This window comes from Haliotis rubra, unplaced genomic scaffold (assembly GCF_003918875.1).
Source record: "Haliotis rubra isolate DU_JTF1 unplaced genomic scaffold, ASM391887v1 Scf1207, whole genome shotgun sequence".
NCBI classification, from domain to species: domain Eukaryota; kingdom Metazoa; phylum Mollusca; class Gastropoda; order Lepetellida; family Haliotidae; genus Haliotis; species Haliotis rubra.
Window position 1 is genome coordinate 198623 of NW_025765123.1, and position 17719 is coordinate 216341.

General features: G+C 42.3%; 2 protein-coding genes across 2 annotated transcripts in view; one reads left to right on the forward strand and one right to left on the reverse strand.

Moving 5' to 3' along the window:
* Window positions 1-372: 372 nt before the first annotated feature.
* Window positions 373-3634, reverse strand: LOC124264566 (2',3'-cyclic-nucleotide 3'-phosphodiesterase-like). Its single transcript, XM_046699320.1, is given in 4 exon segments — window positions 373-1935; window positions 2191-2514; window positions 2517-2910; window positions 3276-3634. Coding segments are annotated over 4 exon segments (1377 nt in total). The 5' UTR covers window positions 3312-3634; the 3' UTR covers window positions 373-1312.
* Window positions 3635-4370: 736 nt separating this feature from the next.
* The window catches only part of LOC124264624 (2-oxoglutarate and iron-dependent oxygenase JMJD4-like), a 28835-nt gene continuing 15486 nt past the window's right edge, over window positions 4371-17719 (forward strand). The window contains exons 1-4 of the mRNA XM_046699367.1: window positions 4371-4455; window positions 6827-7089; window positions 12850-13006; window positions 13601-13732. Of these exons, the coding sequence (XP_046555323.1) occupies window positions 6837-7089; window positions 12850-13006; window positions 13601-13732 (542 nt within the window). The 5' untranslated portion in view covers window positions 4371-4455; window positions 6827-6836. The remainder of the gene's footprint in view (window positions 4456-6826; window positions 7090-12849; window positions 13007-13600; window positions 13733-17719) is intronic.

Genomic DNA, 17719 nt, shown 5'->3' on the forward strand with positions numbered 1-17719 from the left:
ACCAGCCATACGTAAGTCTAGATGAAGATTTAAAATTTCAGCTAAAAAAGGATGCTTATGATTGCATGTAACCTGGACGACCTATCTGAATATATGACATCTCTGGTGACGTATCAAATTGAAACAGCCGACAGAACATACCATGCAGTCTGTGCCACTAAATGAGTTCTGTCAAACAGGATTCAGAAAGTCCAACATCTCATTATTATTTGTACATCATTGGCTTCCACGCCTGTCCTTTGTCTACTCTCTGGCTTCATCAGCTTACTGCCTAGCCAGTTATGTTAATTATGTTGTTTTCTCTGTTACATTGTTACATTCAGTATATATATACATCCTCCATCTTAATGTTCCATTCCTGCTTGACAACGGTACAAGAATCTGTATCGAAACGTCGCACTCACGAATAAAAGAAGTTGTTATCTTAAAGTTTGTTCTATATTGTACTAGAGCTGGGACAGAGCAAAAGCAACATAGTCATGTCTTAAAGCCAAATTTATGAAATCTGAGTCATTTTATGAAGTAAATATTGAAAACAGGAGGTGAAACCAAGGGAAGTGTACCAACCAAAGCCATAAAAGAAAATATATTTTCATATTTCCACAACATATATGTGTTACCAATTCTGAAAATGATTCATATACTATCATATATTCTATATCGAGACTAACACTAGTACTTCAGCTAGTTCTGGATAATAATGAAATGTCCTCATATTGGATACCTAAACAATTGCCTGCATCAGCTGGATGAAAAGGCAAATATGTCCAGAAAATATAAAATAAAGATGCTAAAAAATTAGTGAAATTGTAAAAATAATGACATGTAGTTCCTTTGAGAGATGGTGATGGCTGTCTGACCTTAAGACACTTGTTATATCTAGTGTATATGAAAATACAGTGCTGCCATGGAGTATTTCATAACAGTAACAGCTAGGGCTGGCTAAAAATGATTGATATTCGGAAATGTCATCGATAGGAAAAATTATTCATGATTATCAATATGAAAATGGTGTCATCGATAATATCGTATATATAAGGCTTTGTGATAGAATAACATTTTAATCTACAAAGTTAAGTTTTTAATCACATGATTCTCCTAAATTATGCTCAGGATGCTGTGTTGTTAGTAACCCATGCATAAACATGTCACTGATTTAGTGGCATGAAATGTATTTATTTCAGACATTTTTTTGCATTTTGGCTCAAAGTTACTTCTCCGATAAATATCGATAATTGATTTTTAGTTACAATTATCCATCTCTGTAATTTAAATCCATAGCCAGCCCTAGTAACAGTAGGCTCACACATACTTAAACATGATATGGGGAGTAGAGTGTTGTTACATATATTGGTCTGTACAGGTAGACGACACAGAACCCCTCCCCAAGATACACCGCCTCACCCCCGGCCACCTTCACACCATGACCCATCTCACCAGCACTCTCCATGTCACAGATGTCCAGCAGATCATGAATAGTGTGACTGTTTTGCACACCCTGTGAACAACAAACAGTCAAGTGCTGCGCTTCGACCGAACCCCTTAGGTGGGGAAGGGTAGCTGGTTTTGATGTTGCAGCTGCAGGAGAGAGTATTTTATCCTTAATTCTTGTTTGATATTTTGACATTTGTGCTAACCTTGCATTCACAGCTTTGTTCCTGGCAATCACCTCATCTCTTTCTCTCTCTTCTGGTTTGTCAAAGAGAGCACGTTGCTCCTCACTCAGACATATTCTTCCTGCTACAGTGTTTTGTGAGAAGGTGAAGCCCACTACCTTAAGTCTGAAGGCCTTTCCGACATTGTCTGCAACATCCTGTCTGGTGTGGTATGTTGAAGCACCAAGTGCTCTCCCTTTGTTGCAGAACTTGGCTGTACAGTGCAGAAGATCATCAGACTTCCATGGAAAGTGTAGCTTTAGTTGGCTTTTCTCATTCTCTGAAATAGTAACTGATATATCAAGGTATTTATTAAAGTGTGTGAGTAGTTTAGCAAAATTCTGACACATTCTAGCTGGAGACATTCTAACAGAATACTCACATCTCCCATATATAAGCATGAACACAACACATACACCCCCACACACACAAAATGATTCATATGAAAATATGACTTTGGAATGAGATTTACTATTGTTTTTTCTGAGGTACACAGATTTTCTCTCTACCTAATATATGACAACAAAATTATTACCTTGTGAAGGCTTCTGATATTTCTTACGATACACCTCCAGAATAGACCTGCAGTAATCCGGAAAATGCTTCCGACACTCCTCATACAGGTGTTTAGCTATGAACCGTATATATTTACTTGATTCCTCTGTCAAGAACCAACCATAGTATACTGGAGCCTTGTTCTCAAACTGATGAACCTTTTCTCTTAGAATATGTTCACTGACACCATGCTTATTCCTCCTTGCAAGTACATCAGGACTAAAACGCCAAGATGTTTTCTGAATTACTGTAATGGCTGTGTAGTTTGTCCGATGCGCTAAATTTAAGTAGAACTGCATTTCCCAGTGAGCACATTTGTGTTGTCAATGATAACAACAGGAGTACCTGACTCACAGGCATAGCGTGCCTTTGTCTGGCACCATCCATGAGCTTCCTGTAATCGTGCAGCATCAAATTTGTATTGACCTTTGACAAGGAAAAAGTCATCTGCAGAACACTTCACAGAAGTTGGGTAAACATACTGAAGATTGGAAACAATTGTAGACTTGCCTGATCCAGGTAAACCACGCAACAAGAACATCACCTTTCTCTCCTTGATATGTTTTACTGTATTTAATTCAGTCAAGTATGGAAAATCCAAAGTTGGGTCTACTTTCTTCAACACAGTGTGTTCCTCCTTCTGTAAGGATAGTTTTTCCAAGTCAACCAACAGCTGCTCACCTTCTTTTCCTGTGGCCATCTGAAAATATTCATGACATCAATGAATTTAGAAAAGATATAATTTTTTCTTTGCAAATGAACTAGTGTTAACCATATTTATTTCCCGAACGTTTGTTGACAATGTGCTTTAGTATTAATAGTAACTTAGAAATTTTATCCTGATTCTCACAAACATATTTGTGAGGTGGACTCAATAGCAAATCAGTTTAACAAAGCTGTTTTGTCCAGGATTGTAAGAAAACACTACCCTGTGGTATCTGAAGGAAGGAAATGGCATTACATGTATCTGTGTGAACATAGTATACAAAAAAAGAAACACCTTAAGTCTGTAAATACATGCCAAGTAGTATCACAAGATCATATGACACCAAGTAAACCAATTACAGGATCTAGTTGAGAGTTTCCAGTGCAAGCTGCCATTGTTCAAGAGTCTATTTACTGGTTAACTTGGTAATGTTGCAGAATGTGTCATGCAGAATTTCCACATTGTGCCCATTACAAAACATTCCGATAGTTCACCATTGTCTACAGCAACGATCAAACATCTCACAAACACTGTCAAGGCACGACAGCTCAGTACGTAAAACAGATAACATTACACAACACGCTATGACCTTGAACTGAACTGAAAGGAGCTTAGCAGCATATGCTCTAAAATTGACAATTTCAGCCTATAAACTGAAAGGCAATTATGTAATAGCATAATTTAAGTTCCATATGATCGATGTACGACTTTTTTCATTTGAATTAACCTCAATGTATTTCTGTAGCAAGCCCGGACTGGTCGATAACGTGATCTTGTTTATATATGATACAACAATGGTGACTCCATGGTATTACTACCGGTTTTGTACGATCTGGCAAGAGCATTGTGGATCATATATGTACACGGGTTTTTTTTTGAAAACACGAGACGGAAATAGATATGTCCGTGTGATAAAAACAGTGTCACACAGATCAGCAGTGAGCGGAGTTCAGCTATAACGGCGCATTTGCATCATTTCACATCCATTTAGCAACGACAACAGCGTATACCTATTGAAAATATAATGTCCAAGTTACATTTCCATCAACCGTTCAACAAGAAATATTTGGACATATTTGAAGACACACCCACCGACAAACATTGTCCCTTTTTTTTCGCCTGTCCCACCATTACACATGTGGGAGCAGTTGTTATGTATAGATTCACTAAAAGCATTGGTAGCTTGTCAACTTTCAACAATCATATGTCACATATATGGGCGATTTGTGGTCATTCACTTCTGATTTTGCAATGTTGTGAAAGCGTCGGCTGCTTCCTTTCCTGTCTACAGTTCCGCAGAAAAGGAATATGAAATAGTAAAAATATTATATACCCGAAACCTTAAAATTATAACAGTATTTGGCATAGAAAATGATCTGAATTACATTCGTGTTTTAGGAATTCCATTTTCTTCGCTGTCGTGACATAAATTGCGAGCTTTACACATGGCTGCGCCCATGTTGATCAGCTGTCCATTGCGACCTAAGAAACCTATAAAGTGTTGAAGGGGCGCGATCTGTAACGTGACATTTGAACAGAGTAAGATATATAAACGCATTTATCTTATACAACAAGGTTCAGGACATGTAGTATTTATAAAAGGTATGTTTTGCTGTTATATCGACCCCAATTCAGCAAAAACCGTACTTCACTTGTCTTCCGCACCTTACTTACTGTCTTTAGGTTACTTGATGCAACTTCTTTGATTCTTAATACTTTTCTGCGGCAATGTGAGCTTTAAGCTTGGCTAGAATGTTAGAGTCAACGTGATATCACAAATTAAATAAGTAGCTCTTGTTTACCTATTGGTCTGTACCTATATGAGTTTTATCGAAAGTGAGTGACATGCTGGCTCTGAGATGCAGTGGAATGATCATGAGCAGGATGAGAATGAGAATGAGGCGAAGTCACATGGTCTCATATGTACAATCCACAGCAGTTATCAAATGTACTCAGTATGAGTAAGTGAGTTTGGTTTTGTACAGCTTTTAGCAATATTCCATGTCATGGCATGGGACACCATAAATGGGCTTTACACATTGTACCCTTGTGGGGAATTGAACTCAGGTCTTCGGAATGACAAGCAAACTCTTTGGAAAGACTTCCACCCAAGAAGTCTTACCTTAATATTACCTTAATATCGATCAACAATTTATATGTGTATATTTGATGATCAGCTTTGAGCAATAATGAAAAACAGTGTGACTATAATCAACATTATTCACAACACTGGTGATTGGAGGCATTTTGCATTTGAAAGTGACCATTGAATAAATACCTAACTTTGTGTGTTGTCTATGAAAACAAGAAGTTATTTCATCGCAATAGTTTATGTTAGTTGCTGTGGATGACGAAATGTTCATATCAATAATCGTTAGTAATCAAACCACTGATATGAAAATATTTTTGATTATCAATCTTTTTAGCCAGCCCTAATACTATGCACTAATTATGTTCATTTATTCAGTCCAACCTCAACACACCAGCAAGTATTATTGGAGTGTGGCTTAAAATGTGTGATGATAATAATTAATCATGACAAGGTCAGAGGTTTAAGTATTATTGTTAGCCGATCAGGCATGGGACAACTGAGGTACAGATAACTTTTTGGGTCATTGAGTTATGTACTCGCTTGTGATCATCTCAATTGGGTATCCTAATTTTCCTTTGAGTAACCAAATAAATTGTACTCACCTCTTTCAAACTCAATTGGGTATTTTGCCTTTTTTTGCATTAATTTTAAAAATATAATAAAGTTTAAATGCTAGTGTTTGTTATTAATATTTGATCTGTAATATGAGAAATGAGAAGAAAAACTGCAAGTTGCTAAGTTCACGTCCTGAAATAGAACCTCTCAATATACCTCAGTTATTTTATCAATCCACTGGAACGTAAACTAAGATTTGACATTTTCGTGTGTACACATGTAAGATCACATTTATTGAGTATTTACAAAATTCAAAAGTACTTGCACGCAATAGACTAAATAGCAATTGAGTTTTCACGTAAATATTTGCGTAATTTACGCAGATACGCAGCTTAGCTGTACCTCTGGACAAAGAACATTGGACTGTATCACTATTTGCATTACAAATCTCAATCAAAATCCACCAACGTGTTTTAATAATGGTTCATCTTTAAGTTGAAGGGTTTCCTGATCATGTTGATATTAGGGAATGGATATAGGACCATAGTTTCAGTTACATAACAATTGTTTATTGAGGAAGCACAAATATATTCTTTCAGTGTATTTATACTTTAAATAAATGGTAACGAGTATATGTTGAGCATATTGAAGAAAAGAAGATTCCCTCTTCAGGTAAAGTAGTCAGATTGCTTGATATTTGCCTATCATCTTTGGCACTGTCTGTTAATACCCATATAACATATATCTTTTTCTTTTGAAAATATAACAAGTGAATCATCATAGACCATAGAAATCAGTATTTATTTACTAAATATTGTTGAATTGTCATTAAATATTGGAGAAATATCTTTGAACCAAAGTACCACAAACATCAAATGAACATATTTCACTTCATTGACGAGTGGTCACACACACACACACACACACACACACACACACACACACACACACACACACACACACACACACACACACACACACACACACACACACACACACACACACACACACACACAGAGCCCTGACAGAATTTAAAAGCAGCCCATGAATAAAGACCTAACTTTGTGTACTGTGTGAGTGAATTTTAAAATACTTTATTCATCACAATAGCTTATATACAATATTATCGATGGCACAGTTTTCATATCGTCATCTTTAATAATTCTTCTCATCAAAGATATTTCCGATTATTGATCTTTTCAGCCAGCCATACATAAAACTACATCTCACTTACAATCACCTTGCTGACACAACTGTTTCCAGGTACTAAATCATGGCATCAGTCTGTCCCATGATCTGTAATGACCTCCTCCAGCACATCGACAACATACCCGAGAGGAGACATGAAGTTAGGGTCACAATAGATCACCTAGACGATATGCCAAGCTATGAGGAGTTCTTCCTGCAGTACCTGTTGCCGAATCGCCCATGTGTGATGTCAGCCAAGTGTACCGAGGGATGGCGGAGCCGGAGGGAATGGGTCCAGCAGGGGAGGCCCCACCTAGACTTCTTCATCAGCCATTTTGGTAAAGTTGTGTCAGAATGAGGTCTTTACTTGTCATTAGGGCTGTAAGGGTAACCGGACGAAATCCCCCAGACAACACCCCCACCCCCACCCCAAAGTGCATCTTAGGACAAAATCCACCCAGACAAAATCCCCCCCAAGGAAAAACAGTCTAGAGTTTAAGATCCATTTATTTATTTGTCAATATTTCATCATACAACAAGGTCAAAGAGCACACAGCACATATTTCGATCACAATTTGCACATCATTGCACATTTCCCTTATTTGACATATTTATACAATGCCAATGAGGATACATTTATTCATAGATTATGTGACATTGGTGTAACTTTGGTAAAGTAATTTGTAAGTAGTGGGTCCTGGAAGGGAAGCTCACCTACACTGTAAGTTGACACAGTCCTTTGTAGTGATGTTATCTGGAGGGATCTGTGCAGTGATGTTATACATATTTCACAATACCTCAGCAAATTCATTGAAGATTTCATGTTGTGATTGGGCACGGATGTCTCAGTTTTAAGACGCTGCAATTCCAGGTGCAGGGTTGATTCCCATCTGTTTGTCAGAACATTATGATTATTCTTTCAAATCCTGATCACTGTAAGTATGTTTCTATTGGCTATTGTCACCACCATACCCATGTTTGACTATTTCACTGTGGGTTTTCGTACTCAGTAAGCTGACATACAGGAATATTGTTAAAAGCAGCATTAAACTCAGTCAGTCAGTCAGTGTTTTGTTAGTTTATACTAATGTTCGGCTTTGAGATCTACAGTTGACTTCTATCGCACTGATACAATGGCCTAAAGGCACATGGCCCAGGATGAACTGTCTATGAGCATTAATTTTACATTATCACATGGAATGCAATGTTGAAATTTTTTAAACTTATCCTTTCTCACGCTATGCACCTCTCTTGTAGGACCATGTGTGGACACGTGCTGTAGGCTAAGTTGAATCAAACCTTCTGGCCTCTGACCCCCTGACCTCTGCCCCACTCCATAGCAGCACCTGTCAATCATCTCCATAAACGTGCAGCTCGCTCCGATGATCACTTGACAGCCTGCCCTTGTCATCCTCTTACTTGTTGCCATGCTGTCTAGACATGTGTGTGTTTTCAAGGAATTTGACTGTTTTCTCAATCATGGGCAAATCTAGTTGCAGTGCGGCTAAGAAAAAACGAAAGTTTTGTGATAGGTGCAGGAGTAATTTCTCTGCTGCAGACCCGCATTCACTCTGCGTGGACTGTTTAGGCCGATGCGACTGGGCAAAACGATGTCAATTTCGTGCTGGTTTGGATGACGACACCTTCTCAGAATATCGCTAGGTAGCATCCAGAAGGATAGCTGACCAAGATCGTCGTAGACCCTCCGAGGGTCCTTCTGTTAAACGGTCTTCATAAGAAGACTGCCGTTCGTCGCTCTCATACTCCATCACCTAACAAAGAATTTTTGGACGTTGCGTCGGACTCTTATCTTAGCGAGAACTTACGACAATTATTTCGTCCCCAGTCGTCCATTCTGGTCACCACTGGCATTCGTTCTCCATCCAGGATAGTCGTATTATCTACCTCTACTACGCAAGGCTGTCCAGCTTCCCTAGTGTCAGTTTCACAAGGCTCTAGTCTTTCGAGGGGTGTGGCTTCCGGTAAGGCTTTTGGATTGGCTGGGGCTCAGTCGCAAGCGCTGCTTACTATGGGTGTGGCGCTCTCCTGCTCGCTGATTGGTCCGACGGTTTCTGCCAGTGCGCCGCTTGTATTCAGTTCGGCGCTTAGGTCTACTTCAGCAATCGCTACCGGTTCGGCGCTTCCCTATCAGCCTTTTATATCTACTGGTTTGCCGATTTCGATTCCGTATGTCATCCCTCTTCTTTACGGGACACCACCTGTTTCCAGTTCACCATTTACTTCGAGCTTGGTGACTGTGTCTACAGAGTCCATCCCTCCCGGTTCGGCGCTTATTAGTAGTTTGGCATTTGTTACCAGAGCGCCGCTTACTTCCAGTTCGACACATGCTTCTAGTTCGGCGTTTACCTCCAGCTCAACGCTTACTGTTGGTTCAGCGCTTGGTGCCAGTTCGGTACTTGCATCCAGCTCAACACTTACTGTCAGTCCGGCATCGATTCCCATTCGGCGCTTGGTTCCAGTTCGGTGCTTGCTACCAGTTCGGCGCTTACTCACAATTCAACCCTTGTACCTGGTGCACAGATCCTTCCCAGTGCGACGCTCTCTGCCGGTTTATCGCATACTCCTGGTGCGCCACTTAGCTCAACTTGGCCATTGTTTCCTGGGCATCCAGCTTTGTCTATGGTTCCTTACCCTCCAGGTGCGGCACTTCAATCGTCTTATTCAGCTCCTTTAGCGGGGGATGTTAGCTCCACGAGAACAACATTTTCTACAATCACTACTGTTGCTTCAAGCAGACCACCTACAGTGGGTTCAGATTTGTTTCCCAGTGCGACGCTTCCTTCGACTGATCCGCTCACATCACTTCATCAACAGAATTTGACTTATTATCCAGCTTCGACATGAGACCTGGAGACTTTGGCTCCATCACCTTTTCTCCTCGTCCTTGCATCACGCAACTGGCGGCGTTTGTCAATCTCAGGAAGATCAACGATTGATTTTGGCGTCCTCTCATGTCCATGGGTTTTCCACCTTGATTACCTCCCGTCCGGTAGATGACAACATCACGTTGCTGGGGTCTAAGCAGAGGGCCTACTATCCCTTCTTGGTAGAAGATCTGGACGGATCTGTTCGGAAGATTTTGGCTCCATTAAACCTTGTCCTGACGGCAACTGAAGCGGTTCCCATGTCGGTCTGTCATGCGACTTCACCTCAGCAGGCGTACACTCGGGCGGCGATGGTTTTACTGCAGGAGCAGTTTCAGATTATCCTGGATCAATTTGCTCATATCTTCTCCTACATCACAGCGGCCCGTTGCTCACATCTTCTCCTACAACCGTAGGGGCCCGTTGCACTTATCTTCATGGAAAGACAGATTCAGGACAGATCTTTTTCGTCAGCCTTGGTCGGGCAGATACCTCTTCAACGGAGCCATCAGAGATGTCGCCACCATGGTCGGACAAGACGCTCATGTCCAAGTCTTAATAGAACTGTTGAAGTTCCAGCAATTGCATAGTGAGGACTCGTTACATCAGCGTTGACCGCTCGCTATGTACCAGTGAATCCACATATATGTTCGGATGCTCCTACTTCCTTTCCGGGGAGAGGTTCTGGAAGAGGTCGTGCCAATCGTCATCGCCGATCCTTCACGTCTTTCAGAACAAACTACGCGGTTGATCAGTCCTCCACGCAGAGACCAGACAAACAGTGACTTGCTGATATCAGAGCGAGACTGGATCCCTCCGCCTCCAGTTATTCCTATCAAGGTGTCCCCAGTAGGCGGAAGACCTTGGACTTATGCCCTCAACCATCTTGGACGACCCTTACGCAATTTTAACTCTGTCCAAGGGGTATCAACTTCCAATTGTTGGCAAACCTCCTCTCACGTTAATTCCGGATCACAGGACATATCCTGCTCATGACGGCTGTGCTGCGATTCACAATAGAGACGTTGCTGCAGAAACTTGCAATCGAATCACTGGGATCGAACCCTGTCAACACAGTCTTCTTGGTACCAGAGAAGGACCCCGACAAGTTGAGGCTCATCTTCAACATGAACGTCCTCAATGAGATGTTTCTACAACCTCTGCCTCACTTTCGCATGGTGTCGGTGGCTCTCCTCAAGACCATCATCAAGCCGGGGGATTACAAGATCAGCCTCCACCTTCAGGATGCAGTGGTTGCAGAGTACCTCCAACATCTTCGTACCTCCAAGAAGCTGAAGGCTTCTACACTGTCTACTTACCTGGCTGCTCTTAATACCGTTATTGCACCAGCCTTGGGTGTGAAGGTATCTACAGTTCCTGAGCTCCAATCTCTCCTCTGATCGTTTAAGCTTGCTGATCAGTCCTGGAAGTTCCGCCCTCCAGCTTGGGACCTCTCCATTATGCTTAATCATCTTACGTCTATGGACTTCTATGCCTCCTTCAAGACGTTCTTTCTAATAGCTTTGGCTACTGCTGCACGCATCTCTGAGCTACATGCCATCGACATCTCTCGGGTGCGGTTTGAAAGGTCAAGACATGCTAAAGTCTTCCTTGGGTTGAGATGGTATTTCATCGCCAAGAATCAACTTCCTGGTCAGCCGGACCGCACGTTTACGATCCTGCCGCTGTCCTCTATATTGGGTCCTGATGACACAGAAGATCTGTCCCTGTGCCCTGTGCGGGCATTGCGTATATACCTGGCTGCTTCGAAAGATTGATGTAGGCTGCGCAAAAGACTCTTCATCCCGTTGTCTACTGCTTCAACCTCAGAAGTCTCTCGTACTACCTTGGCATTTTGGATGAGATCCACCATCCTGCGTGCCTACACTTATGCAGACCTTCCTTCACCCACTGTGGCGAATCCTCACGAGACTCGGGCCTTAGCATCCACCATGGCACTCCATCGGAACTGCTCCCTCACTGCCATCATGGAGGGATGTTTCTGGAGATTGGACACAGTCTTCGCCTCACTCTATCTTCGAGATCTCTCAGTTACAAATGTGGAAGGTCTGCACCTGTTTGGTCCGTTGGTCCTGGCCCAGCAGCTGTCATCGACCGTGCTCGCAGATGAGGAACAATCCTTCCTCGTGTCGGTCTTGCTCTCTGTACATAATAAACATATCAAAGTCATCTTTATCTTGGTGCTTTTTTCGTTTTGGGCATAGACAACCTCACATAGGCAACTAGGGCGTGTTCGCACTGTCATAAGCTATGACTCAATAGACTGAGAGGCCAGTCTTGTGCTACATGCAGAGGTGGTCGACACTCCGCGTAGTGACCTCTACTCCTCAAGCAATCACGTCAGTGAAGTGTTGATATCCGATTTCATACGTGGTTTTCGAAGCGTTCTGCTCCTAATTCCTTTCTCGCCTCTGGGAGGGAGATCGGTACCGAACGTGAAACAAGTCAAGCAACCGCACTATTCCCTCTTATCCGTCACCAGCACGTGTCTGTGGGGGGTAGTTCCGAAGCAGGGACTGGCCAGATTAAGATCTTCGACTTTAATTCACTGGGTTCACTTGCCAAACTGCGTCCTTTTGCTTGTCAAAAGTTGCGGCTGAAAACCACATTAATTCGGGAGCGCCCACTCCCTAGAGTTTTTGTGCGGAGTAAGCCATGGGGTTATCAGAAGCAACCCGTCACAAGTTTGGAGTTAGCATAGCGGGAGTTAGTGCTTTTTCTCCTGGCCTCCTTGTGGTTTTAGAGTCACCCAACCGTGGGTTAATGCATAGCGTGAGACAGGATAAGATTAAAATTTGGAAATTTAACATAAATTGTATATTTATATACTTACGCGAAGGATACCCGCCAGACCTGCACCACATCACAGATTACTGGGAGTTCCAAGACGAGGATGACAAGGGCAGGCTGTCAGGTGATCATCAGAGCGAGCTGCACGCTTATGGAGATGATTGACAGGTGCTGCTATGGAGTGGGGCAGAGGTCAGGGGTCAGAGGCCAAAAAGTTTGATTCAACTTAGCCTACAGCACGTGTCCACACATGGCCGTACAAGAACAAGAGAGGTGCATAGCAGGAGATAGGATAAGTATATAAATATACAATATATGTTAAAATTTCCAATACTTGATATTTAAAGAAATGACACCCACCCAAAGTGGCGCTATGTTCCCATGGTTACCTTTGTCTTATAGGCTCTGCAACAGTTCCTGTGGCAGACTGTAGCCAGGAGAAGTTCTCCTCACACCCGAAGGAGGAGATGTCATTGAAGGATTACTTCAAGTACTGGAAGGAACAAACAGCGTCACCTGGCGCGAAGTGTTTGTACCTGAAAGACTGGCACTTCAACAGGTATTCAAAATCTGAATCTACAAATGATTCAGAAATAACAGAACAGAACCTTTTTATGTTGATGTATATGCAGTGTTAGCAAGTGTTTTGAATAGCTTCTTCTGGATCTTTACCAAGATATCAGCTGAGATCTTTACAAAGCTACCCGTGAAGGTCCGAGTTAGAATATTGATCGTCAGTAAGAGGCAACTAACAGGATCGGGTGGTCAGGCTCACTGACTTGGTTGACGCATTTCATCGGTTCCCAATTGCGCAGATCGATGCTCATGCTGTTGATCACTGGATTGTCTGGTCCAGGCTCTATTGTGTACAGACCTCTGCCATGTACCTGGAATATTGCTGATTTCTGCGTAAAACTATACTCACTCACTCACTCTTTACAAAGCTCAACAGGTCAGATCGAAAGAAATGGTTTTTGAATGGCATCCTACTGAGCTCAAAAAGCTAAGAAAACCTATTTATTGCCACTGTATATGTATTTTTTACCAGTAATGTATGTACTGTAATACATTGGAAGAAACATTATTCCCTAAGTGTATATACTGATCATTCCCTAAGTGTATATTCTGATTTGCAGTGGAATTCTGTTTTCAGGGAATTCCCTGAATACAAAGCTTACACCACTCCTGTATATTTTCGGTCAGACTGGCTCAATGAATTCTGGGACACTCGTACAGATGAGAGGGATGACTATCAGTTTGTCTACATTGGTCCCAAGGGATCCTGGTGAGCCCACAATGTCTTAGATCCGCAGAAACAGTACTTACCATGGTCTTCCTTGTGTAACACAATGTTAGGCCACAATATCAAATACCTACAGAAACAATAGCTGTCATGATCTTCATGGTGTAACTGTGGTGGTACATGGTGTTAGCGCACAATATCTCAGATCTGCAGAAACAATAGCTGTCATGATCTTCATGGCCTTACTATGGTGTTACACAATGTTAGGCCACAATATCTCAGATCTGCAGAAACAATAGCTGCCATGATCTTCATGGCCTTACTGTGGTGTTACATGTTGTTAGGCCCCAATATATCAGATCTGCAGAAACAATAGCTGTCATGATCTTCCTTGTGTTACACAATATCTCAGATCTGCGGAATCAATAGCTGCCATGATCTTCATGGTGTTACATGGTGTTAGCCCACAATATCTCAGATCTGCGGAAACAATAGCTGTCATGATCTTCATGGTGTATCTGTGGTGTTGCATGGTGTTAGCCCTCAATATCTCAGATCTGCGGAAACAATAGCTGTCATGATCTTCATGGTGTTACATGGTGTTAGCCCACAATATCTCAGATCTGCGGAAACAATAGCTGCCATGATCTTCATGGTGTTAGCCCACAATATCTCAGATCTGCAGAAACAATAGCTGCCATGATCTTCATGGTGTTACATGGTGTTAGCCCACAATATCTCAGATCTGCAGAAACAATAGCTGTCATGATCTTAATGGTGTATCTGTGGTGTTGCATGGTGTTAGCCCACAATATCTCAGATCTGCGGAAACAATAGCTGCCATGATCTTCATGGTGTTACATGGTGTTAGCCCACAATATCTCAGATCTGCAGAAACAATAGCTGTCATGATCTTAATGGTGTATCTGTGGTGTTGCATGGTGTTAGCCCTCAATATCTCAGATCTGCGGAAACAGCTGTCATGATCTTCAGGTATTTCTGTGGTTCCTTCAGATTGTTCTTACCTCTGCAATCAGGTCTTGTGATGTGAAATGTGGCCTAATATTGCCTTCAAGATTATATCTTTGATACAGTGACATGCATATATTTATATGTGGCTACCTGTACTAATCTGAAATTATGTTTCATAATGTTAGCCCATTATACTTCCACTGTTTATTGATATGGTGAGGTGAGGTGAAATTGGGTTTATCGTCGTGCTTGAGAATATTACGCTCATGTGACGACGTGCATGCGTGTATTGTGTATGTGTATGTGCGGCTGCTTGTACTAGCCCAGACTGAAGCTGTTTTTTTAGTGCTAGCCCACTGAGATACCATGCCGCAGTGAAGCATGAATACCCCACTCAGACACATTATTGTACCCATTAATGCCGAGCGCCAGACAGGGACCAACAAGTACCATATTTTAACGTCTTTTGGTATGACGTGGTCGGGGATCGAACCCGCGATCTACCGCTCTCCGGGCGGACGCTCTAACCACTACACCACGGAGGCGGTTTTATTGATATGGATATCCCATTATAGCAAGCTATTGCTTAATCACCATGACACCGACTGCCAGGCTACTGATAGCATGTAACCACACCGCCAGGGAATAGAACCACTGATATTCCACTGGCCAAGGGCTGTCTCCACTCTACCATGGAGGTGGTCCTTTATTCATGTATCTTTCACCTGAAAACAGTATTTACAGTATTAAGATGGTTTTCTAAAGACTATGGTGTCTTGAGGGTTGATGGAGTGTTACTTAATGATCAGTTGACCAATGTTTGTCACGTCATTAACCCTCATACTACCGGGGGTATTCTCTGTTAACCCTTTCTGAAGTTATGTGTAATCCAGTAATCTTTTACTTACAGTGTATTACAATGTAAGTTCAATAGACATTGCAATTTGCAGAGAGAGGTCATGTATGTTCTCATGTACTTTAAGGAGGCGATGGAGTAGCCTAGCTGGTTAAAGCATTTGCTCGTTATGCCAAAGGCCCAGGTTCAATTCCCCACATAGGTACAATGTTTGAAGCACATTTCTGACGTGATATTGCTGGAATATTGCTAAAACCTTGACATTTAATTCAACAAAAAAGCTAAATTAGATTCCTATTCATCTAAATACAAAAACCTTAACCTAAAACATGTCTGTATTATGATTCAAAGTAAAACTTTTGGTCTTTCTAAAAGACCTTAGAGAGACTCCTAGGTTTCAGCTTGAGTGTGAGTACCTGCTCAAGGAAAAATCCCCATGGAGAACAAATGACATATCTTGAGGTTTGTATAGTAAAGAAAAACAGGGTAATCTCCCCTGCCAAGTCACTGCCTGGCAACAGACTTGGTATTAATCAGAAACAACCAGGACCTGACTCCTTAAGAATTGTTTGTATCTTGTAGGCACCCATGAAAGGCCACCTCCTCGTGGTGGGTGCTGGGTCACGCTAAGAGCCTTTCAACCCCCCGTTGTGGACCCGGGGGGCATATTTTGGTCCACCAACCCGTTTGCCGTGGGTTGCACCCCTGTGTCAGTGGAGGACGGGAGGCTGGTGGTTGAGGGCACTGGTTCCAGGAACAGTGTTCCTTTGCCCAACACACCACTTCGCCCCTTACTTCACCTAGACGGGTGGTGGAACTGGCCCGGTTCCATCAATCGGCTGGTCACGCCAAGCCCTGTGCGTGGTGACTATATTGCACATTGTAATATTATCATTGGGCCTTGGATTTTTGGATCTACTTTGTTTGAACTTGTATTGCTTTAAATTGCCTAGAGTCCTATGCCAGAAGGCGGTGGCTCATGGGCCAATCTGGTGATATTAGACCTCTGGAATCTGTGATTCTTGGGAATGGTGTCATGGGCGAACCAGCCTGGCATTTATTCTTTTAGTTTTCCATAGCTTTCATGTCTTTGTCTCTGGAGTATAACACCCTGTATCCCTGGTGTCAGCATCTTGGAGATCCGGTGCTATATGACGCTGTCCTTGTTGATATTCCGAGGTGGATGGGGAGCAGGGGTGCTGAACTTATTGACTATTATCATGGATCCCAATCCATCTGGTTCCTGCGAAATGAAAAAAGCCGATATGAAAATGTTGATGAATCTAACAAAACTGTTTCTGCCAATTCTGAATCATGGGCTCGCTTCCTTGTGATTGAGGCAACTGATTTTCTGCCCATCAAACTAAATCCTTTCGCTATATCAAAAGCTGTTTGTGGAATTTGTGGTGATGTTAAAACGTCACCCGTCTCCGTGAGTGGTTCCCTTCTGGTGGAATGCGCACGGAAACAGCAATCTCTCAATCTCTTTATCGATTAAAACCTTCGCCAATATAGAGGTTACTGTGTCCGTGCACAGAACTTTAAATTCCTGTCGTGGTATCATTCGCGACAGGGCTCGCTGTCTGTTTGACATGTCTGAGGAGGACATTGCTGCAGAGCTTCACGATCAGGGTGTGACAGCAGTCAAACGTTTCACTATCAGGAAAGAAGGTACCACTGTAAAAACGAACACTTATCTCTTGACGTTTGCTCGTGCTTCACTGCCACAGTCAATTAAAGCTGGATATTTTAATATCGGAGTGGACGGTATGTCCCCAGTCCACTCGGTGTTACAAATGCCAAAAGTTTGGTCATGGGTCAAACTCTTGTCGTGGCTCTGTGGTATGTCATAGATGTGGTGAGAGCCACGACAACACAGACTGTGACAAGAGTTTTAAGTGCACGAACTGCCAAGGCCCACATGATGCCTCATCTAAATCCTGCCCTGTGTGGCAAAAGGAGTCAAAGATAATGAAATTAAAATGTGAGAAGAACATTTCGTATCTTGATGCAAAAACTTCTTGCAAATGAGGTTTCAAGTCCAGTTAATATGACATACTCTGCTGCTGTCACTTTCGTCCCGTAGCAACATCATCAGTTACATGCCAGACAGATTTGACATGGGTCAAGTCGGAGAAACCCACCACATCAACTTCAGCTGTATCACGCCCTCTCCCAGTAACACAGTTTTCCTCTGGATC